The sequence below is a fragment of the Megalobrama amblycephala genome, linkage group LG23 (assembly GCF_018812025.1).
Source record: "Megalobrama amblycephala isolate DHTTF-2021 linkage group LG23, ASM1881202v1, whole genome shotgun sequence".
Taxonomy (NCBI): domain Eukaryota; kingdom Metazoa; phylum Chordata; class Actinopteri; order Cypriniformes; family Xenocyprididae; genus Megalobrama; species Megalobrama amblycephala.
Window position 1 is genome coordinate 11,121,883 of NC_063066.1, and position 25,635 is coordinate 11,147,517.

At 35.6% G+C, this 25,635-nt stretch overlaps 1 protein-coding gene across 5 annotated transcripts in view; it reads right to left on the minus strand.

Annotated features, from left to right (window-relative positions):
* Positions 1–25,635, minus strand: part of ablim3 (actin binding LIM protein family, member 3) — an 84,799-nt gene that overhangs the window by 5,295 nt on the left and 53,869 nt on the right. For 2 of the 5 annotated variants that reach the window (XM_048176821.1, XM_048176820.1), the window contains exons 8-17: positions 20,741–20,799; positions 20,587–20,658; positions 17,951–18,106; positions 17,223–17,252; positions 15,897–16,026; positions 14,700–14,798; positions 14,309–14,359; positions 9,338–9,475; positions 7,191–7,261; positions 5,518–5,671 (exon numbers count right to left, since the gene is read on the minus strand). In XM_048176821.1, the coding sequence (XP_048032778.1) occupies positions 5,518–5,671; positions 7,191–7,261; positions 9,338–9,475; positions 14,309–14,359; positions 14,700–14,798; positions 15,897–16,026; positions 17,223–17,252; positions 17,951–18,106; positions 20,587–20,658; positions 20,741–20,799 (960 nt within the window). The remainder of the gene's footprint in view (positions 1–5,517; positions 5,672–7,190; positions 7,262–9,337; positions 9,476–14,308; positions 14,360–14,699; positions 14,799–15,896; positions 16,027–17,222; positions 17,253–17,950; positions 18,107–20,586; positions 20,659–20,740; positions 20,800–25,635) is intronic. The other 3 variants (XM_048176822.1, XM_048176824.1, XM_048176823.1) reach the window with 3 other exon arrangements.

The following is a 25,635-nucleotide window of genomic DNA, read 5'->3' on the forward strand; positions in this document are numbered from 1 at the left end:
GGATTATGAGTATGTACATTACCGAAGTTTGGGGTTGATAAGCTTTTTTAATGTTTTTGAAGGAAATCTGTTATTTACTTTTAAGCATTTGACAGATGCTTGTCTTTCATCACATTCAAGTTATACATTTTATCAGTTCATGCACTCCTTGGGAATCAAACTCATGACCTTGACATTGCTAGCGTCATGCTGTAATGCTTAAACTATACTGTTTGCCCACCAATGCTGCATTTATTTGATTAGTAAAAATAGTAATATTCTGAAATATTATTACAATTTAAAATAACTGTATAAATGTAATTTTTTAATATATTGTCAAATGTATTAATTCCTGTAATGGCAAAGCTGAATTTTCAGCAACCATTACTCCAGTCTTCAGTGTCACACTCTAAGAAAAGTCTGTAAAAACACAGTCAAATGTACTGTGCTAAAGGGTTAGTTGACCCAAAAATGAAATTCCTGTCATTAAGTACTCACACTCATCTTCGGAACACAAATTAAGATATTTTTGATGAAATCCGAGAGGTTTTTTATCTCCCATAGAAAGCAACGAAATTACCGCATTCACGGTCCAGAGATGTAATAAAGACATTGTTAAAATAGTTAACGTGACTACAGTGGTTCAACCTTAATGTTATGAAGCGATGAGAATACTTTTTGTGTGCAAAAACAAAAAAATAACGACTTTATTCAACAATTTTTCCTCTTCCCTGTCATCATCAACAGCATTAGGTGTGCATTTCCAGTTTGTCTTAACCTTCAATGACATCACCGCTGTACTCCAGTCTATTATCTCAGATGTATAAATTGGATCTACAATGTCACTTCCAAACTTCACCATGATTTATTTCATGTTCTGTACGGTAAATGCCACCCATTTCTATTCATGAATCAAAGACATGGGACATCAGCAGGGGCTGCACCAGGCATTGTGAAGAGTAGCGATGGATATGGGGGAGGGCAAAGCAGGAATAGCACAGCCAGATCCATGTAGGGAAAGAGGAGGAAAACAGGGAACTAAAGAGAGGGAGGGGATGAAGGGAAAATTCCAGATGCTTTGTGCACTTCCCCATGAGATACACAGAAATAGGAGAGCTGCCTGCTCACATCAGGAGGGATGGAGAAAGGAATGGAGAGAGGAATAGGAAAGATAGAAAAGAGCAGGAGTGAAAGGTTGGTTGTAATGCAAAGAAAAACATTAAGTGGGGATGGATACAGTTACCAACCCAAATATTCAAATAAACATGGAGAATATTTCACTATGATGCAATGAAAATGTAAATATTATTTACTAATATACAAGTGAATATTGTGTAAAATGATGCTTATAAATAATGTTAATTTTTAATGTTAATAATGTTAAGTTTTAACCATAAATGCTCATCTTGAACTAGCTCTCTTCTTCTTCTCTATTAGAATTGTATTACTGCCCTCCACAGGTCAAAGTTTGAACTAATTGTTATATACTAGCATTGCATATAAAAATTAGTTCAAACTTTGACCTGTGGAGGGCAGTAATACACTTAGCAGTGTCTACACTGCCGGAATTCTAATAGAGAAGAAGAAGAGAGCTAGTTCAAGATGAGCATTTATGGTTAAAACTTATATAATTTTCAATTTTTTTTTCAGAAAATGAGAGATGGTTTCTCTAGATAAGACTCTTATTTCTCGTCTGGGATCGTGTAGAACAATTTGAAGCTGCAGTGAAACTAATTTTGACCTTCAACTGTTTGGTGCCCATTGAAGTCTACTATATGGGAAAAAAATCCTGGAATGTTTTTGGACATCTTGGATAATAAGGGGGTGAGTAAAATATCAGGAAAAGTTTATTTAAAAGTGGACTAATCCTTTAAGATTCACTTTAAGCAGTGTTTGATAATAGCAAAGGTAATCTAAAATGTAAAAATAAGGAAAACGAGAATGTGCAAACAAGTATCCAATATCTACTGATTTAAATTCAATATTCAAGTATTAACAATGAATTTAAAAAATCTCTAATATTGCCTGATAACCAATGACAACGATATATTGTGCATCCCTAATTTAAAGGTGCTCTAAGCGATCCTGGGTGGAGTAACTTTCTGTTGACGTTCGAAGTGTTGTCAAACAAAACAGAGGCTAGCTAGACCCTCCCTCCTCCTCCTCCTCCTCCTCCCCTCCCATCTGTGCTTCCTGAAACAGTCATGAACGCTCATTTAAAATCATTCTTGTCGGTTATTGGCTGGAGCGTGTTTATTATGTTTCGTGGTCCAGGCCGCACCAGTTTGTTTTTGGAGCTTGTGGCGACTACAGAGACCGCGTTTTTTTACAGTGTGTTCAGGGGACAGGCAGCTAGCGGATAGTGAGTTGATGTTTGCTGTATGTGACAAAAAATGTTTTGGCCTAAAAACGCGTGACATCGCTTAGAGGACCTTTAAGCAATTGTGTATCTCATTTGCAATGACTAAATTTATATATAGAATCAAGATTTTTTGTTTCAAATAGTGATCACGATTCTCCCACGATTCTGAACAAACTAAACAAAATAGCATAGTTTAATATGCCATCTATTTAAAAATGTTTAATTACTCTCAATAAATTATTTTAAAAAATTCATTCAAACCGATGATTCAATGACTCATATAATTCACTTGTTTCATTACGGGATAATTCAGCATGTTTGAACGAATCTCTTAAATGAATTATTCAATGAAAAATAAATATGTTTTAACAGTAATTTGTTGCCACCTACTGCTGTAATGATGCAATTGATACAATCGTTATCTGAAGCACCAAGTTACTTTCAAAAGGTAATTTGCTCTATTTTGATCGCCCCCATAGACATAATTTCTATCCGCACAATAAACTTGGTAAAACTTTACAATAAGGTTCATTAGTCAACATTAGTTAACTACATTAGTTAACATGAACTTATAATGAACTGCACTTCTACAGCATTTATTAATCGTAGTTAAAGGCACAATATGTAGCTTTTCACAGCTAGAGGTTGCCTATCCAAAACAAAGGCGAAGCTTGATGATGCCGAGATTGAGCGTGGAATCATGGGAGATGTCGTAACAAATGTACTGCTCATGGTTAGTTCATGTTAGTTAATACATAATATTTATATAATATTTGTAACAGAAATAATGATATTGTTTTACTGGTTTAAAAAAAGACTGTGAAACTTTTTCATACCTATACCTATTCGCAAATGCAGATTTGTATGTTCAGGTGTGATTGTCAAAATTTTAATAAACACAGAATCTTTGTCAAGTAGGAATGAGATCGCATGGGTGTTTAAATCGAGATCACAATATATATATAACAGTAATATATATATATATATATATATATATATATATATATATATATATATACACACAGACACACACATACACAAACCCGATTCCAAAAAAGTTGGGACACTGTACAAATTGTGAATAAAAAAGGAATGCAATAATTTACAAATCTCATAAACTTTTATTTTATTCACAATAGAATATAGATAACATATCAAATGTTGAAAGTGAGACAATTTGAAATGTCATGCCAAATATTGGCTCATTTTGGATTTCATGAGAGCTACACATTCCAAAAAAGTTGGGACAGGTAGCAATAAGAGGCCAATTTGCAACTTATTAGGTCAATTGGCAACATGATTGGGTATAAAAAAAGCCTCTCAGAGTGACAGTGTCTCTCAGAAGTCAAGATGGGCAGAGGATCACCAATTCCCCCGATGCTGTGGCGAAAAATAGTGGAGCAATATCAGAAAGGAGTTTCTCAGAGAAAAATTGCAAAGAGTTTGAAGTTATCATCATCTACAGTGCATAATATCATCCAAAGATTCAGAGAATCTGGAACAATCTCTGTGCGTAAGGGTCAAGGCCAGAAAACCATACTGGATACCCGTGATCTTCGGGCCCTTAGACGGCACTGCATCACATACAGGAATGCTACTGTAATGGAAATCACAACATGGGCTCAGGAATACTTCCAGAAAACCTTGTCGGTGAACACAATCCACTGTGCCATTCGCCGTTGCCGGCTAAAACTCTATAGGTCAAAAAAGAAGCCATATCTAAACATGATCCAGAAGCGCAGGCGTTTTCTCTGGGCCAAGGCTCATTTAAAATGGACTGTGGCAAAGTGGAAAACTGTTCTGTGGTCAGACGAATCAAAATTTGAAGTTCTTTTTGGAAAACTGGGATGCCATGTAATCCGGACTAAAGAGGACAAGGACAACCCAAGTTGTTATTAGCGCTCAGTTCAGAAGCCTGCATCTCTGATGGTATGGGGTTGCATGAGTGCGTGTGGCATGGGCAGCTTACACATCTGGAAAGGCACCATCAATGCTGAAAGGTATATCCAAGTTCTAGAACAACATATGCTCCCATCCAGACGTTGTCTCTTTCAGGGAAGACCTTGCATTTTCCAACATGACAATGCCAGACCACATACTGCATCAATTACAACATCATGGCTAAGTAGAAGAAGGATCCGGGTATACTGAAATGGCCAGCCTGCAGTCCAGATCTTTCACCCATAGAAAACATTTGGCACATCATAAAAAGGAAGATGCGACAAAGAAGACCTAAGACAGTTGAGCAACTAGAAGCCTGTATTAGACAAGAATGGGACAACATTCCTATTCCTAAACTTGAGCAACTTGTCTCCTCAGTCCCCAGACGTTTGCAGACTGTTATAAAAAGAAGAGGGGATGCCACACAGTGGTAAACATGGCCTTGTCCCAACTTTTTTGAGATGTGTTGATGCCATGACATTTAAAATCAACTTATTATTCCCTTAAAATGATACATTTTCTCAGTTTAAACATTTGATATGTCATCTATGTTGTATTCTGAATAAAATATTGAAATTTGATATGATTTGATATTATTCATATGAATGAATGACACCCTAATAACTACATTTTACCAATTCTACCAGGTATAGAAAGGTCACATTGAGTGTGTATAAAGAAAGAAGTGTGTGTATGTGAAAAAGAACAAGAGACTAAGAACAAGAACAGGTGCATGGCACTGCATCGACTGTAGTTTTATAATAGTTTTTTTTTTTTTTTTTTTGCTGTGTCTGCACTATTTGTGAAAACCCTTAGAATTCCCCCTCCCAGCATCACAGTCCTGTATCAGCATATGCTGGCTGTCACCGTTGACTCAAGCCTGCCTCCACTATAAAGCGTTCCAGAGCTCCACTGCCTTAATTAGATGGCTCAGTGCCACGACTTCATTGACCAAACCAGACTTTGCTGAATAATGACAGCCATACTGAAGGCAAGCAAAGCAACACCCATACTGCATACAGTCCACCTGCACCTGTTGCCGTCATGCATTTTCCCCAGAGCAGATTGTGGGAAGGGAAAAGGTGGTCTTAAACACAAACGGTAGGTCATATAGTGACCAATTTTATATGCCACACTCAAGCCATGCTCTGTTTCTGATTACACTACTACAACCCCCTCCGAACACACATCTCGATAATCTGCGGTTTGTACAGCAGCTCTAGTGGAGCACTTACAGCCGTTAACTGTGTTGTTGTGGCCCATGCTGTGCAACATCTCCCTGCTCCCACTGCGGGAGTTCCGTGCGCTGCCCCAGGGGTCGTTGTCATAGGAACCGGAGCGGGCTTTCATCTCCTCCTTCAGGATCATCCTACCGATACCACCCTGAATCTGAGACACAGAGAGAGAGAGAAAGAGGAAGACAGAAACAAAAGAAATAATGAGTGAGCATTCTGTGATAGTAGAAGATGAGATACTTATTGGCTAAATTAAAAAAAAAATGGTTAAAGGTAGAGTAAGTGATTTCTGAGAAACACTGTTGACATTTGAAATCAACACCCAAACAAACAAATCCCTACCTTCATTGCACCGCCCCCAAAATAACAAACACGCTATGCAACACAGGCAACCGCGAACAGCTGGCGCACCAGACAGCTTGAGCGAGTATGGATGAATCAGCTGTGATTCAACAACAGCATACTTCGGTTATGTGAAAAAAACAGTGTTACTCACGTATCGAGCAGAAACAAAGCAACCTTGGTGTCTGTTTTCAGGGCTTCCCACTCTCCAACTCTCCAGGGTTGGAAAGCTTTTCCAAAATTAATGCGGATCCTAGTTCTTGCCTGATTGTAACCCTTCTTCTTCCAATTATATTCCTCTTACCTTTTCCTCTTTGGTCTTTTCTCTCAGCCACCTATGTTTCTACAGTCTTTCTACAAGTGTCCAGTTTTCTCACTCTCTCTCCTCTCCTATCATGAGTAGGGATGCACCGATACCACTATCGGGCCCAATACTGTGCTTGTGTACTCATACTCATTAAAATGCTCCAAAACCAACAACCAATACCATGCAGCATGTACTGTACAGTGCTTGTGACAAAGAAACACATGCTAGCTGTTGCATGCTCTTGATTGCTGATCGCTCACTCAGTACACATGCATCATTTGGATTAAATCTAAATTGCATATGTAAGTAAAAACTCGAACTCTTACGTGCATATTTATGTATAACGAGTGGTTCCCTTCATTATTACATGACAAGAAGTTTACAACTGTTTATTTAATTTGTATCTTTGTTCTATTGAAGCAGCACTAAATATGCCGTGTGCTATTAAATGAAAGATCAAATATGATTCAACAATAGAATCAACAGTGAAAGTAACAGAAGCTTGTACAATACATTTTAACAGGCATAATTAAGCATGGAAATAACTTAAGGAAATATATATCTGCTAAACATATTAAATCAATGAATATGAAAATTACAAATGCAGTTAAAATACAGGTATCGGTATTGACAAGTTCCAAAAATGAAAGTATCGGTATTGGCCTAATTCTGGAAAAAGTGGATTGGTCCGATCCATTTTGTTTTTTCACCTATTTACACAACCAGGACTATGCACAAACACATTATTGTTTTTTTTTGTTTTTTTCAGCACACACACAGAACAGACATGTAGCAAATATTCATAAAATTGTTTTACTGTAGGTTTTGATTTAAATTTTCAACAGTGATTCTCAGAAATTGCTTACTGCACCTTTAAATCAATCTCTGAGCAGACAGATGGGCTTTAACTTTGGCTGATTTTGATAATCAAAACTAGGTGAGGTTTGTCTAATTAAGAACGTAAGCTGTAAATTATTGGTTAGAGGGCAGAGAATTATACTGTGAAAATAAAGAGAGTGCTTACTCTTTGAAGGCCGTGACTCCAGCCGTCCTCTTCTCCACCTGATGAGTACCTTCTACGAGGAGCACGTAAAGCTGAGAAGAAAAGAAATTGAGAAAGCGAGAGTGAGAAAGAGGAAATAACGATGAAGCATAAAACAGAATTGTTTAAGCATCTAAAGGGAGTCACATAGCATATTATTATTGACTGACAGCAAAAACATGCTATAAAATATATATGCAATCTTTCATAAAATTTTAATCTTGCATCCTTTTAATCTGCAAATCATTTCTGGCTCAAGTTTAGTATGGAATTCCAACAAAAATTAAGCGACCTTTTGAGCCAAAAACTGCACCCACCTGTGATTCTTTGGTCAAACACATTGAAAATTCATATATTCATGATTGGGATGCAACACAGCTAATAATAACATAGCCATTAAGTGTTTTATCTTGTTCCAAAGTGTATTGATAGCATAATGTAATTAGTGCAAAAAATAAATGTTAAAGAACTCGCAAAAGCAAAAGACACAACAAAAGAAAAATGTGAAACAAAACAGATGTGAGGGGGCTAAATCTTAGAAAATGTAAAATGTAAATTCACACATTTACAAAAAACAAAACAAAAGCATGTAACAACACAATAAATGGTAACAATAAATGTAGCCACTTCATTGCACTGTGTATAAAACAAATGAAATAAAAATTGCTTTTGTTGTGTTTGTTTAGATGTTATTCACAAAGTCTAGTTTCATAAAATATGTGCTATTAATGAATTATTCAGTAAAAAGGGAGTTAAAAAAACACCCTAAGAAAGGGATTTCAAACTAAATATAAAGAGCTGTGAATACTTTCCGAATGCACTTATTGTGTACATACAAGGCGTTTCTCAATGTCAAGGAAGGATCCTCGGAAGCCAGAATTTCGAGGATGCTACGTCATCGACATCCGTCGAAGGACTGTTCCAATGTCGAGGATCCTCGGAATTTCAAACAAGGACTGAGTCCTTCATTCGAAAAATATCCCATATACAGGAAAGGATGCATATGTGTAGCCTTCCCGCTCTTCGCGCTCTAAAATCACCCACAATCCTACGCGCGCAGCTTTGCAATCTTGTTAAAAAAAAAAATAAAATAAAATAAAAATGTCAGACGTTAGCGGCAATATGCTTTCAAATGTAAGTATATTTACGTTACCAAACATTTGTTATAACTGTAGTAAATATGTCAGATAAATAAAGTTTAACATTTAAATGCCAGTACAAATTACTACCGTATTGATATTATAAATTATACAAATACAAATTACGTTATTGATGGCTAACTGAACCGGACCGTCATTTAACAATTGTTAGCTTGGTTTCCGTCACCGGCATTTCTTTTACCTTTTCACTGACGTAACGTGCACTTGCTAGTCTGTTCCATTTACGTGTTCTCCGAATGCTAAAGAGGAGCCTCGCCTAGCCTCTGAAGGAAGTGACTTGGAAGGACCAGTCCTGGCAAGGAAGTATCCTTGACATTGAGAAACGCTCTTCACTTTTCCCACATTTTATGTTACAGCCTTATTCCAAAATGGATTAAATTAATTATTTTTCTCAAAATTCTACAAACAATACCCCATAATGACAATGTGAAAGAAGATTGTTTGAAATCTTTGCAAATTTATAAAAAAAAAAAAAAAAAAAAAAAAAAAAAAATCACATGATTATACATAAGTATTCACAGCCTTTGCTCAATACTTTGTTGAAGCACCTTTGGCACCAATTACAGCCTCAAGTCTTTTTGAGAATGATGCTACAAGCTTGGCACATCTATTTTTGGGCAGTTTCTCCCATTCTGTACTATACACTGTACTTATTTTTTTATGCAAGTACATAGGGCACTTAATATAAAGTGTGACCAAAAGATATTTACGTAGCATTCATTTTCTACAAAGTGTTTATGGCTGCTCTAAAGGTAAGTCAACTGCTCAACAATATAATACATTATTATTACAACATACCAAACATATTCGAGTCCATCTGACTGTTTCCGTATTCAGAGACTACTATAGGATCTGTATTGACATCCCTGTATGTGGAAGAATTTAGCATAGCTGTGGCTGCTGAAAGGAAAGCGCTGTGATGCCAGTGAACTGAACACATAGGACATTATGAATATATTTATCACCTACATTTAGGAGAGCTGGTGTAATGGTAGTAATCAGACTCAGAGTGCTGGTAGTGTTCAGGCGAGTAGGCTGATGGGAACTTGGAGGATTGGAGAATGTCCTCACTGGTCTTGCTCTTAGTTGCTGGATTGCAGTGATTGTCTGTGGGGAGAGTGTCAGGATCACAACTTTGGAAAAGCCTGTGATATAACAGCACATAGCAGTAGAATCAGTCCCCCTTTACACTTAACATTAGAACGTGCTTTCAGTGATCACACAATCCACATCAAAAACCAGTTGTAAGAGCACCCATGATGCTCTGTGATCATGAACATGACCTACTTTTGTCAGGTCCTGCAATCTCATCACCTGATTTAATGAAAGTATTCTCTGAATTACTCCACTGAACTGCATTTGGAATCTCTTGTTTCTCTTTGTTTCAGCATATTTTCATGTGGACAACTGAAAACTTTTTTGTCCTATTTTCTTTTATATATATATATATATATATATATATATATATATATATATATATATATATATTTAGGGCTGTCAAAATAACGCGTTAATTTCGATTAATTAATCTGAGAAAAAATAACGCGTTAAAAAAAATAACGCAGATTAATCCATTCCGTATTGACCTTTGAACCTGGAGCCGTTCTCGTCTCGTGAAGTGTCTTCAAAGTAAGCACCGTCTTTGCACTCTCTCTACCTCACACATAATAATCTAAATCAACTGACACAATGCTAAAAGTTCGTAAGACCGAATCCATGTTTTACGAGGCGCATTCGGAGAATGTTTTTCCTGAATAACCGCTGGGTGTGAATAGTGCTCAAAAGAACGTCACCTCATCTTCTCTGACAGGCGCCCTGCACGTGCAGCTGACATAAACCACACTTTCAGTAAACAAAAAGAAAATCCTATCCAGTGGTGAAGTGTTTTCTGTGTTGACAAATCTTTTGTGATATCCTAATAACAGTTGCGATTCGCACGCAACGCGTCAATGTGGACCAAACACGACCCATTTGAACAGATTTATTTGAATGAATCATGACAACAACTGATCTGTCCACACGGTCTATAATGAATCATTTACTCGAACAACTCTGAAATGAGAACACAAGTGTGCTTACCCCATTTAGCAAGAGTGGTTAGTAAAATTAGCCTTAATAATCCACAGTATTTTCAGGTTATTTAAATGACAATGTGTAGTAAATTAGGCCTACATGTACCTATAAAATCAGTTAGTTTAGACTGGAGTGAGGTGAAACCAGAACAAAGCAAGTTGTTGTTAGCTAGGTGCATTCAATTGTATATGGTAGAAAATTATATTATTAGTTAATATAACTTCTAAATGCTACTTTTTAATACTTTTCAGGTTTAGCAAAAAAGCATCTTCTCTTACAAAGCTATAAAATCACTTTTTTTTATTTTTTGCAAAGAGGGCAAGAAAGAATTACAGTGAAAGTGACGGGTACTTTGTCAGTATTGGCTCACAGATCATGTGGGTAGGGCACTTTTTACTGTTTGTGTGGATGACCATGTCTGTCACCACCGAAGACCATTTTTGATCCAGGAAAAACCCTGCATTGATTCATTTGAATTGAAATATTTAATACTTTAACAGCAAAAATTATGTATACGATTAATTTAGATTAATTAATCACAGAGTATGTAATTAATTCGATTAAAATTTTTAATCGATTGACAGCCCTAATATATATATATATATATATATATATATATATATATTATACTATATATATATTATACTGTATATTTAACATGATAATGCTAGGTGTTAGGGGGGCGAAAGAAAGAAAGAAAGAAAGAAAGAAAGAAAGAAAGAAAGAAAGAAAGAAAGAAAGAAAGAAAGAAAGAAAGAAAGCTCAAATATACCAGCTCTGAAGAAAACACTATCCACAACATAATGTAAAGCATCTGCATTCGGATAAATGAGATGTCGAAGCACACACACACACACACACACACACACACACACACACACACACACACACACACACACACACACACACACACACACACACACACACACACACACTTAAAACACTTTAAAACTAATAATGTGAGAGTCTTGTATTATTAGAAACTACACAGATATTGACATATTGCCTTGTACATCTAAAGCAAAACCAGTCAGAAACTGAACTCCCATCCATATAAAACACATACAAGAAGATTCAACACAAATACAGAAGCACAGGCCTCACACGATATTAACAATCCTGAATGGAAAAGACGGAATGCAAATGAGGGACTAGAGATCGAACAAACACATAACCATAGACGCAGACTGACAGATGTGCACAGGGAGAGAATACTTACAGAGCGAATGGTGACCGAGGAAGGTAGAGGTGGAGGGAATTGTATTTAAGGTGGTAAGGGGGGAAAAAAACAGGGAAAAAACAGAATAAGGGAGGAAATATTTGCATCCCTAAGATTTTTCAGTGAGAAGTTTGATACCCATATGACAGAGAAGCAAATGATCTGCATGACAACAGTATGTCTCTATTCTGCACAAACACAGACATCTACAACAATAAAACACATTTCACTTCCAGATGCAGATCCACCATATGGATAGCAAATCAGTACTTGTAAAGTGTTCATTACAGGCTTGTGATACAAGGATAGACACAAATACACACTTAACACACAAATGTAAACTGAGCCAACAAGCTATCAGAGATGGTTCTGACCTTTCTTAGAGAAAACATGATGGACTGTGCAAGTATCTGAGCTGGCCAGGCAATAAATCTTCAGTATTAGTGCAACTCTGTGCAAAACTCTGAAACAAATTAATCTTTCTTATGCACTCTAGATCTCAGTGGTTGTATATTGTCCATGCTAATTGGCAGGCCTACACAGAATCTGTGCCAGAAGATTTGAAATACTCGAACAGCATCATTCACAAACGTCTACATTCCCTGGCCCTTGTGTGTTTGTCTTTTAAACCTTTTAGCTAATTTGAAGCTGTCAGCAACAATGTCTAGTGCACTCTGATCCATTTAACACCATTTATGCTTAAATTTATTCCACAAATTTCATAGATTTTACCCCCCAAAAAGGTCAGAATTGCACAAAAAATGTCTGCAGGGTTGGAACAACCATCATTCACACAATTTTGCATATCCATACCACGTTTAAAGCCATTTGACAGTTTCTTTTTAAAATTCTGAATTGAACATTTTGTCAACAGATTCCATTTGGGCCTGGATATTACAAGACTTAATAAAAATCTATCCATGTAGTGGGGTAAAAATGTTGGAATGGCAAAAAATCAAAACTGTTGAGCTCAAATAAAATCCTTAATATTAATCATTGTATGATAATTGGCTTATGTATAAAATTTGATTTTATTAATAAGATTAATCATAAATAAAAATATCATTAATACTTTGAAAAATTGCACAAGCCTGTAATGCACATACATACAGAATATACACATACAAATACACACACAGAGACATGCAGATAAGGGAAAGATGTATTATTACTATTGCTTAGTTAGTTAAAGGGGTTAGATTTCATGGCATCTTGAGGAGATACTAATCAATATACTTAACAAAAAGGTGTGAGATTGTAAATTTATGAATAAACAGACAGATATGCACACAAACAACCAAGGATTTGCCACCAGATATAGACTGCCTAGTCCCTACAGCATTCAATACACCGTCAACTGTTAGAGAAACAATATGGCTGCCACTTGAACTCTGAGAATTAGCAGAGTAGGTTATGTTTAGACGTTCACACTTGCTCATTTCATGCTTAAACAGGTTTGCTTCTCTAACAGCGGTTTCTTAACAGGGTTGAGCTTAACTTGGCATTCTGTGAAGCTTCTCTGTGGCATTTAATGCGGCCACTTCCCAGCTGATCTAAAGCGGAGGGGGACATGGCAAGCTTTAATCATGCCTCAGCAAGCCTTATCCTTTTTTCATCACCCTCCTGTGGAAGGAAGGATGCGCTCGTGCCAGTTCTACATTCTTCTGGCATGCAAGGAACGGAAAATGGGATGCACTCTATTGCTTGAGGAAAGGAGACAACTTCTTATCTCTTTACTCTTTACAGGAGGAAAGAAGAATGTGAATCCTTTTGATTTTCATGGATTTCTGTATAAATTGCTCATAGAATTTGATCTGATCCACCAATAAGTCAGAACAGTAGAGAAACACAATCTGCTTAAAGGGATAGTTCGCCCCAAAAATAAAACATCTGTCATTATTTACTCCCCCTCATGTTGTTCCAAACCTGTATGAATTTCTTTCTTCTTCTGAACACAAAAGAAGATGTATTGAAGAATGGACTCCACTGACTTCCATGGTATGGAAAAAAATACTATGGAAGTCAGTGGGGTCCATCAACTGTTTGGTTACCGACATTCTTCAAAATATCAACTTGAGGGGTAGTAAATGATGATAGAGTTTTTATTTTTGTGTGAACTATCCCTTTAAACAAAAACAGACATCATTTCTCTTGACCGTTGGGCAGGTCTGATCTGCAATTTTAGAAAACAATTGGTGGATGTCATTGCTGCAGCTTTTTATATATAAGTGCTTGTATATTTTTCCATCTTGCTCTGGTTAATGAAGACATTAAGATGAATAATACTTTGTGTATTACTTGTTTAAACAAACTGTATTTATCTATTGTTATGATTTAGATAAAGTTCAGATCAATTTCAATGACCAATTTATTCAGAAACCTAGTTCAATCCAAAATGTTCACAAACCTTTTCTTGCAACTGTATTAGGTACAGTAACGTCTAAAACATGGTGCCCACCAAATCCTATAGAAATGAAATGAGTATTTTTTTCTTCCTCTTCTCTTAAAGGCTTTTAGACTAAAGGGTTTGCAGAAGGACATCTATGCAGGACACTAACACTAATCAGACACATCTTTCCCATGAGCCCACACTGCCTCAAGACTGAGCGTGAGGGAAAACAGGCCGGGGCAGGCCGAGCACACTATACCATGTCTCTTATAGATGGGAGGCTTCCTGTAGATGTTGGGCTCCCCTGTGGCTGAGAAGAAAGGAAGAGATTAGAAATAAAACGGAGGAGATGTAACTGACAGGCAGAAGAAAGCAAAGTAAACGAGGCAGGAAATGTTTTTTGTATTTCCTCTTCAGGCTTCCTGGGACCTTTAGGGTAAGGTGAAGGAGAGTGGAATGGTTGAGGAGAACACAAAAAAGGTACCAAAATGGAGTAGAGCCATACTATAGATGTATAGTATAGACAGATTTAAACAGTTACAGAGACTTTGATCAGTTAATGAGATTTTAATTTATATTCAAATATACTGCTGGATGAATATGAAAGTGATGACAGCAGCCAATGAGGTGAATGTTGAGGCCTGGCCTACCTGGCACATGGAAATGCTTGGGAGCTTGGTTTGTGGTGGGCGTGCTGGACCGGGCATCTAGCTGATTGTAATAGGGTGAACTTCTGCCACTCTCAGTGCCTGCAGCAAGCCCCAAGCCAATGACAGTAACAGAACCAGAGCATGAGTGCACACTTCCTGTGCGCCCTAACCACACGCACACTCTCTCAGTCATCACACCAGTGATCATCAGATCAATGATCCAAGATTAGCCAGGCAGGGACAGTATGCATTTCAAAACAGAGAAAAAGACATACTGTGCCAGACAGACGGGTGTATAGGATGTAGGTGGAATGGTGGGACACGCCCCCTAATAACAGTCAAAAATATCCCCCCCACAAAAAAAACCTATCGCTTCTTCTTCTTTCTTTTTTTTGCTTTTTTTTTTTTTTTTTTGTTAAAGTCAACATGAAATAAAAAATATTTTATTGTGGTTTTATTGTATGTGATTCATTAAGTTTTTATCTTAAAAAAAATAAATAAATAAAAATTAAATAACTTTTTGGGTGATATCACAAAGGTCTCTTGTTGCTCCCCTCCAACTTTCCCACATTGTTGTAAGTATTACAACTAAAAATTAGAAATGTTGCCTTGGCAACTAACGTAAATAAAATAAGTTTAAGTTGAAGCACTAAAATTACTAAAACTGAAAAGAAAAAAAAAAAAAAACTAATTAGAAAGAAAAAAACAAACAAACAGAAAAACTTAAAATGAAAAGTGAAAAAATGAAAACAATTCTAAACATTAATAAATACTATAACAGTGTATACAGTAAATAATACTAAAATAGCACTGGTCCTTCCTCTTTTTGTCACTAAATGTCCCATTTCACTTGCGTATATGTCACATTACAGAAGTAAAATTGGTTGTGAATATTATTTCATGATGACTTTAAAATCAATACTCACTAATATCAGTCACTCAACTATGTCCTTGCTATGTAGCTGCAAACCACACTTAAGTACATAGAGGCAAAGCAAGATATGTATAGTATATTTTCCAATATACTGCATATTCAGTATAGTTCTCATGCCATTCCTGCTGAAAACACCAGCTTAGACCAGTATGCTGGTTCAAGTTGGTTAGTGCTGGTCCACAGCTGGTTGACATCAGCATCCCATGAATCAGGAATGAGAGTGTATTATCTGTACTGCTGTGAGCTTGGCAGAAGGAACTCACCGTATCTGTAGTAGTGCTGTGGAGAGCGAGGCATGATGGGAGACATGCCCTGCCTGCTGTAGGTGGGGGAGTCTATGTACCCTGGACTGGAGGATCTTCTCAGCCTCATGTCCATACCGTCATACATGTCCTATATTTAGATAAAATGTCATTATTCATAACTCTGATTGTGAGAACCGCTCATTTTTATTTTTCTCAGCGACCAAAATTTATTTATAGAGCAACATGTATAATCAATCAGTTTTCATACTTTTGGTTTTACTTTTGTCAGTTTAACACACTTAAAGGATTAGTCCACTTTTAAATACACTTTTCCTGATAAATTTACTCACCCCCATGTCATCCAAGATGTTCATGTTTTCTTTCGTCAGTCGAAAAGAAATGAAGGTTTTTGAGGAAAACATTCCAGGATTATTCTCCTTACAGTGGATTTCAATGGCTACCAACAGGTTGAAGGTCAAAATTACAGTTTCAGTGCAGCTTTAAGGGCTTTAAACGATACCAGACAAGGAATAAGGGTCTTATCTAGCGAATCGATCAGTCATTTAAAAAAAAAATACAACCGTTTATGCTTTATAAACAAAATATCGCCTTGAACGTACTTTCCGCTTCCGCATTCTTCATAACGCTTACGCTGAATGTCCTACGCCTTCCCTATTCAAGTTACGGAAAAAAACGAAACTGGCGCCGCGTTCGTTCCGTAAGTAGAATAGGGAAGGCGTAGACATTCAGCGTAAGCGTTATGAAGAATGCGGAAGCGGAAAGTACGTTCAAGGCGATATTTTGTTTATAAAGCATAAACGATTGTATTTTTTTCGAAAATGACCGATCGATTCGCTAGATAAGACCCTTATTCCTCGTCTGGTATCGTTTAAAGCCCTTGAAGCTGCACTGAAACTGTAATTTTGACCTTCAATCTGTTGGTAGCCATTGAAATCCACTGTAAGGAGAAAAATCCTGGAATGTTTTCCTCAAAAACCTTCATTTCTTTTCGACTGACGAAAGAAAGACATGAACATCTTGGATGACATGGGGGTGAGTAAATTTATCAGGAAAAGTGTATTTAAAAGTGGACTAATCCTTTAATCACACAATTATGTGCTAAATCTACATCAGACAGATTAATAACGTGGTTGCAAAATATATTGCTGTTGATTATAAGTCAGTGATTGACTTATGTTCAACAGTATGGAAATAATACAGTATAATTATTTTTAGACACTTTCTGTAATGTCTATTAAACAGTTTAAACGTCTGCCACAAAAAGCATATACTGATGTATATATTATTTTTTAACACAATAAAAAGCTAGTAAAAAACTTCTACCTGAGAATAAGGGGAGAGTGTGCCCAAAGACTGTGAAGACAAAAAAGAAGAGGGAGAATCAGAATAACAGTAAATCAGAGAGAAGCCTTCGGTCTCTTCCTCCATGACATCTGATGTGTGAGGGAAGTGAGAAGAGCAAGAGGACGGAGGTGAAGGAGCACTGTGGTCCGAACAACCTACTTTATATTTCCTGTAGAACTGTACAACTCAACATTTTCTACTCAGCAAGCAAGAATTTAATGGATAGTTCACCCAGGAATGAAGATCCTGTCATCATTTACTCATTTCTACTGCCTACAAACAAATTTATTACGTAGTCTGTGGTCATCATCCACTTCAATGTAAAGAAAAGGACAGCAATGACATTCTCCTTTTGTGTCCCCTAAAAATCATACAGTAAATGATAGAACTGTCATTTTTGGGTGAACTATCCCTTTAAGCAACATCACATAAATAGCTAGCATTTTTCAGAGAGCTTTCCAAAAAGCAAACTAAAGTGAGAATGCTCAATCAAAACCACTCATATTCACTATTAATAGTGAGAGAATGCACAAACATAGTTTTTTAGCAAACAAAAACATACAGCCAGCCAACAAAGCGACATGGATGAAAAAGTCAAAGCATAGCTATGCTAAGCTCAACTAGGACCAGGCCAATAGATCCAGCGACAGGGGGAGACATGCTAAAAGTAGACCCAAAGAGGCTCTAGTGGCCCTGTAGGGCAGTACCTCCCCATAGCTGAGACGCTCTAGCCTGTCATCGGAGCAGTATCTGTGACTGGGCTCATAGGACCAGAAGTCTGGCCTCTGCACTTCATAAATGGCTTTAACCTTAGGCAGCGCTGCCAAGTCTTTGTAATCAAGGATCTCGTTCTCCATTTTTGCCTGAGGAGAGGGACACAGGACAGATACACACACTCACACGTCAAACGCAATAAGCAGGCCTGCAAAAAACAGCAATCATGACAGGCTGCGACAACATCAACAACACAATTAAGTGTGGGAATGAGCCTGCGGCACAGTTTGCACAAATACGAAACCACTTTAAAGCAAGTGCTGTTAGAATACAATTGAGCTCATGACAAACTGTAATATAGCACATAAATGCTACAAAAATGCCATGATGCTAAGTAGGGCTGCACGATTATGGAAAAAAAAAATCATGTCGATTATTTCCTTGAAAATGTAATTGCGATTATTAGTTACAGTTATCACAATTTACATTGTTTTGAATAGCTTTATGCCGTAGTCTGAAGCGACTGCATGCCATATTGTTATATCAAACCAGCTGAAACACTCTTCCTGAAAAACCTTTATTGTTTTTCTATAGCATTAAGCCTCAAATGTCAAATAGACATTGGTTTGGTTTCTTCTTTAAATAAATTTAAAAAAAAGTAAAAATATGCATGTATTATAATGTCATACTAAAATTAAAATTAAAACAATGGGAAAAAACCCTTAAGATAACCTGTAGAAAGAAAGAAAAAACATATTAAGCACAGAATAATGTAAGTGGACTTTTTTTTGTAATTGCGCCTTTTACATAATTGTGGCATCCGTAATTGTAATCACGATTACAAATTCAATTAATTGTGCAGCCCTAATGCTAAGGTGTTTTTTGGAGCAAGTAGAAATTTCTTTGATAAAGTTGACATGAAATGAAAATTCCCCCTATCTATTGTCTAAATGCATGTTATAGATGTTACGGTGAACAATTCATCCATGTATAGATTATTTTTAAAAAATGACATATACTGTTCTTATTTACCCTCATGTCATTTCAAACCTATATGACTTCCTTTCTTCTTTGAAACAAATTCTGAAAAAACATCTCCATGTTTTTCTTCTAGGTACAATGATTGTCAATGGGGTCCAAAGTTGTTTGGGACCCCACTGACTTTCATTGTATGGACAAAAGGAGTTTTACATTTTATTTTGTATTCAGTAGAATAAAGAAAGTCATAAAGGTTTGGAACGATATGAGGTTGAGTAAATTCAACCTGCAGGGGTTGACAGCACATTTGCTTACACTGCATTATGCATACATCAATCGCACACTGCACAAAGGTTACACACTTTGGCCAGCCTTCACTTCTACATGTGATGTTAATGACCGCACCACTGCAGAACGCACAAAAACACATTATGAACAAGCCAACAAACACACGCACAAGAGTCATCCATCTTGGGATGGCCAATAATACTTACATTTATGCATTTGACAGATGCTTTTATCCTTCTGTGCATTCAAGCTATACATTTTATAAGTACATGCATTCTCTAGAAATTAAACCTGCAACTTTTGTGTTCCAAGTGCCATGATCTACTGGTTGAACAACCACAGGAATCTTCATAGCACTACACTACCATTCAAACATTTAGGTTTGGTAAGACCGATTTTTTTTTTTCTCTTATGCTTCTTAAGGCTGCATTTACTTGATCAAAAATACAGTAAAAATAGTAATATTGTGAAATATTATTTAAAATTTAAAATTTCTATAGGAATATATTTTAAAATGTAATTTATTCCTGTGATGGCAAAGCTGAATTTTCAGCATCATTACTCCAGTCTTCAGTGTCACATGATCCTTCAAAAATCATTCTAATATGCTGATTTGCTGCTCATGAAACATTTCTTATTATTAAAAAAACAGATGTGCTGCTTAATATTTTTGTGGAAACTGTGACACTTTTTTCTGAATAGAAAGGAAATAGAAATAGAATTGAAATAATTTGTAATAGAAATCATTTATTTACTGTTTACTTTTGATTAATTTAATGTTTGCTGAATAAAAGTATTAATTTCTTTCAAAAAACAAATAAAAAAAATTAAGTAAATAAAAATATAATAAAAAAAAAAAAATCTCACTGAGCCCCAAACTTTTGAACGGTAGTGTTTGTCAAACATCAGTGTAACTTTAAAAGAATAGTTCACTCAAAAATGGATGTTCTGTCATAGTTATATAATTAATTTTAATCTCTTTCTCACACAAAGCCATTGTACGCTTCAGAAGATTTGGAATATAGGTCACGGTTTTAATGACTATAACATTGATGATCATTTTATGGTGTTTTTGCATTTTATTTGAAGCTTGAAAGAAACCCCATTAAATGACCAACTACATTTTGCAAAACGTTAGTGTTCCACAGAAGAAAATGCAGGTTTGGATAGACATGCGAGTGAGTAAATGATGATAGAATTACATTTGTGGGTGAACTGTCTCTTTTACTTGTACATTAACATATATACATCATATCAAAATAATCACTAATTTATTATCACAATTTTTAAACCAGATATTCTGATTTTGTATCATTTACAGTTCTATCACCTTCATTTAGCTGGACAGAGATTGGCTACTTACACAAATGACTCTGCTGGGTGAACTAATGCTGGAGCCTGGAGGAGAGATGGAGGTTTCTGATGTGCGCCTGAGCTGTAAAATAAAATGAGGAAATCAGCAGAGCTTCAGAGTGATATCTGAAGTCTGTATTTGTTAAAAAGAAAAAAAAACTCACTCTCAGTTTCCTCTCTGCTCGAGATGCCTGTTTACAGACAGGATGCCACACTTCTGAACCTGAGACACAGAGCCAACAAAGGAGAACGTTAGATAGAGTACACAAAACTTCTAATCCAGCCATATGCTCATTCAAGACACCTTAAGATGACTTTATTTAAGAAATAAAAAGGCGTTAGAAGATTTAACTATGTGGATTTCAGTTGCATGTACACTACCGTTCAAAAGTTTGAGTCGGTACGATTTTTTAAAAATAAATTAAGACATTTATTCAGAAAGGATGCAATAAATTAAACAAAAGTGACAGTAAAGGCTTTACATTGTAGCAAAAGAATTCAACTTAAAAAAAAAATTCTGTTCTTTTGAACATTTTATCAATCAAAGACACCTGAAAAAACTGTTTTCATCACTGATAATAATAAAATGATGAAATTCAGCTTTGCCATCATAGGAATAAATTAAATTTTTAAATATATTAAAATAGAAAACAGTTTTTTTAATAAATGTACAGTACGGTCCAAAAGTTTGGAACCACTAAGATTTTTAATGTTTTTAAAAGAAGTTTCGTCTGCTCACCAAGGCTACATTTATTTAATTAAAAATACAGTAAAAAACAGTAATATTGTGAAATATTATTACAATTTAAAATAACTGTGTACTATTTAAATATATTTGACAAAGTAATTTATTCCTGTGATGCAAAGCTGAATTTTCAGCATCATTACTCCAGTCTTCAGTGTCACATGATCCTTCAGAAATCATTCTAATATGCTGATTTGCTGCTCAATAAACATTTATGATTATTTTCAATGTTGAAAACAGTTGTATACTTTTTTTTCAGGATTCCTTGATGAATAGAAAGTTCAAAAGAACAGCATTTATCTGAAATACAAAGCTTCTGTAGCATTATACACTACCGCTCAAAAGTTTGGGGTCAGTAAGAATTTTTATTTTTATTTTTTTGAAAAGAAATTAAAGAAATGAATACTTTTATTCAGCAAGGATGCATTAAATCAATCAAAAGTGGCAGTAAAGACATTTATAATGTTACAAAAGATTAGATTTCAGATAAACACTGTTCTTTTGAACTTTCTATTCATCAAATAATCCTGAAAAAAAATATTGTACACAAATATTTTGTACAATTGTACACATTAAATGTTTCTTGAGCAGCAGATCAGCATATCAGAATGATTTCTGAAGGATCATGTGACACTGAAGACTGGAGTAATGATGCTGAAAATTCAGCTTTGCATCACAGGAATAAATTACTTTGTCAAATATATTCAAATAGAAAACAGTTATTTTAAATTGTAATAATATTTCACAATATTACTGTTTTTTACTGTATTTTTAATTAAATAAATGTAGCCTTGGTGAGCAGACGAAACTTCTTTTAAAAACATTAAAAATCTTAGTGGTTCCAAACTTTTGGACTGTACTGTATATAGTGAGAATAAGACACTTATTTCAAATACAAAACACCATAGCTAAACTTGTGAACAGTTGTGTACAACAGAGGTATTACATTTAAATCATATTTATATATTTATGAATTGAATTATATGGCACTGACACCATGTCCTCCTTGAAGAAAATGTCTGTGATGGATTTGCTCAATTAAATTTTTATTCTGAGTTTTCTTCAGTTTGGCATCTAAGGCCTGCCAGCCAATCACATCACTCCTGACCTCACAGGTGAGTTTGAGATTTGGAAGCAGATGGATAACTCAAGCTAAGGCAAATACATTTAATGTAATCACTCTACGAGAATAAAGGCCAGAGTGCATTCATTCAACTGTGGTCTTTCAATTTCAGATTGATGGGTTTTTTTTTTTAATCTGATGCTCTGTCTAGCTCATTCTCTCTGCTTTTCTTTCCCTACGTATCTTTCTCTTTTTGCATGATAGTAATGTGCTGATGCGATGCCTGGCTCTGCTGACTTTTAAATGCATTTACCTCGAGGCGTGTTCGCTAGCCTGTAACACACTTACACATCTCGGCGCTGAATGTGAAACAGAACAGACAAACACACAGAAAGACCTGCGGCGCATTCTAATGTCCACCAGCCACTGGCACTGGAAGTCATATGAGAGATCACACCGGGAAATCTACTGAACGGGGCATTAAGATGGATCAAGATGAGCCTCTGTTATTCTTTGAGGAATAACATCAGTTTCTTCATTAAAGTCTTCCCAATACAGCCTTTATCTCCCACATGAACCCTGCATACTGTTCATGATGTTCTGGAAATGGAGCTAAATATGAAAGGTTGTCTTGGAATATTCTAAAAGAGCTCTTTTATTAGCAAAGTCCTCATCTGCTCTGTCACAAGGATGAACTAGGCCTAACTAGGCCCATAGGAAAGACAGATCTCAAATGGGATTTTATTAATATCCTAAACAAAAACACAATTATATGGAAGAGGATTAGGGCCAAGCAATAATAAAAAAATAAAACCATCTCAAGATTAAAGTTGTTAAATTTCGAGAAAAAAAGCGTTAAATTTCGAGAAAAAAGTCAAAATAAAATGTTGAGAATAAACTCGTTAAATTACGAGAAAAAAATCATTAAATTTCGAGAAAAAAGTTGAGATAAAATGTTGAGAATAAAGTCATTAAATTATGAGAATAAAGTCATTAAATTATGAGAATCAAGTCATTAAATTACGAGAAAAAAGTCATTAAATTATGAGAACAAATTCGTCATTTAACGACTTTATTCTCATAATTTAATGACTTTATTCTCAACATTTTATCTCGACTTTTTTCTCGAAATTTAACGACATTTTTTTCATAATTTAATGAATTTGTTCTCATAATTTAACGACTTTTTTCTCGTAATTTAATGACTTTATTCTCAACATTTTATCTCGACTTTTTTCTCGAAATTTAACGAGTTTTTTCTTGAAATTTAACGAGTTTTTTCTCGAAATTTAACAACTTTAATCTCGAGATGGTTTTATTTTTTTATTATTGCTTGGCCCTAATCCTCTTCCGTACAATTAAATGAAGAACAATGAGAATTTTGTTTCAATATCTTACTTGTCAGACTTTTTAAACCTTTTAAAACCTTATGAATTTTAAAATGTGTTTCCTCTAGTGTTTCAGATGAAGTCTCTCACAAGGTCTGTCATAACAATTGCAATAGTCTGCAATAAAAAGTCAAAATAATTCTCACATTAATGTCATAGCTGTATTCTCTTAATTTACCACGTCAATGAGCAGTGTTGGGGGTTATGCATTACAAGTAACTTGAGCTACATAATCAGATTACTTATTCAAGTAACTAGTAAAGTAATAATGCATTATTTTTTCAATTTACAAAAAAGTTACTTTTTCAAATAAGTAACAAGTTATTTTTTCACATTTATTGACCGACAGCTCTCCTGTCCCCATGTTGAGAGAAATAAAGTGCAGAGGTGTTGTGTGTGCTGTATAAACGTGATGGTCATTGTAGTTCTAGACTAAATGTGAGCATGCATTTACTAATCTCATTTGCAAGAAAACATTAAGAATACCTCAAAATTAATAAAAACAGTGAAATTCAATCTCAGAATGGTATTCAAACCTGTAATAATTAACTATATTAAATTACACAAATACTTTATGAAGTTAATCTCACTTTATTATTGGAAGGACCAGGCCCAGTTTCCCAAAAATGTAATACTAATTTCAGATAGAGACACCCAAGTACCATTATTTGGACACTTTCTACTAGTGTTGTCAAAAGTACCGGTACTTCGGTACCAAGTCGGTACTGAAATTTTGAAAATGTGACGATACCAGCATTTCTGTAGTACCGGTAGTACAGAGAATCCGGGTATATTCGGTACCCACTGATGGGGCTGTGCCAGTATTTACTTGAATATGACACGAGTGAAGCACAGAAGAAATAATAGGTTAGCAATTAAATGTGACATCGCAGCCATGGAAACATTTTGGTTAATGCCGAATGAGAGAGGTGCGTGAGTCCATACATTTAAGCTTCGTATTCTGTTTTCCGAATCGCGATCTGGTCACCTGATTATCAGAGAATTTAACAATATTCCATTAGTTATTCCACTGAACATGGAATCTGTTTCTTTTCCCAAATCTTCACTCACGCAAGGGATTATAACGTTTCTTTCGTTCGCATTTAGGCCTATTATAGGCTATTCGCATTATTTACTGTGGTAAAGTAGAAAAACACCGTAGGACAGAAACCTTTTTGCTTGCACGTCAGTTTCTATTTAACAGAGTTTGTGCTTGTTATTAGACTTTATAAGGCGCGTCAAGTTTATTTTTATAGCGCGTTTCACACACCAGTGATTTTTACTTTCGTTTTCTCTGGCAGCGCTAAATCAAACATAGCCTGAATGTCTTGCCCCTGCGGAGGATAAAACTCGCTCTTCAGACCTTTTACAACAAGTGTCAGTTGTTTGTAACATCAGGAGATAATGTGAAGATATTATTAAAGAGAAATGGTCTCATTCCTGCTCGTGTCCCACATCCCTCTCAAAGCGCAAAACGGCTATATCAAAGTAATAACGGGACTTTGGCTATATGACGCGTCTTTGTGTGGAAATAAAAAACGAATGCTTTTTGAAATAATATTTAACTTTCTTATTATTTAGGTTACAATTATTTACCTATATTTATTTCATAGTTTTACAGGCTGTAGTGTGTTGTTTCTCTGACAGAATAGCTAAAATAAACACGCACGTCTGTTACCCCTGTTGAAAAAAACGAGCATATGCTGGTAAAGTAGGTTTTGAAGCTAGTATGCTGGTTTGAGCTGGTTTATGCTGGTCCAGGACCAGTTTAGGACTAGTATGGACCAGCAGGACCAGTTTAGGACCAGCATTTGACCAGCATACAGCTTCAAAACCTTACCAGCATATGCTGGTTTTTTCAAC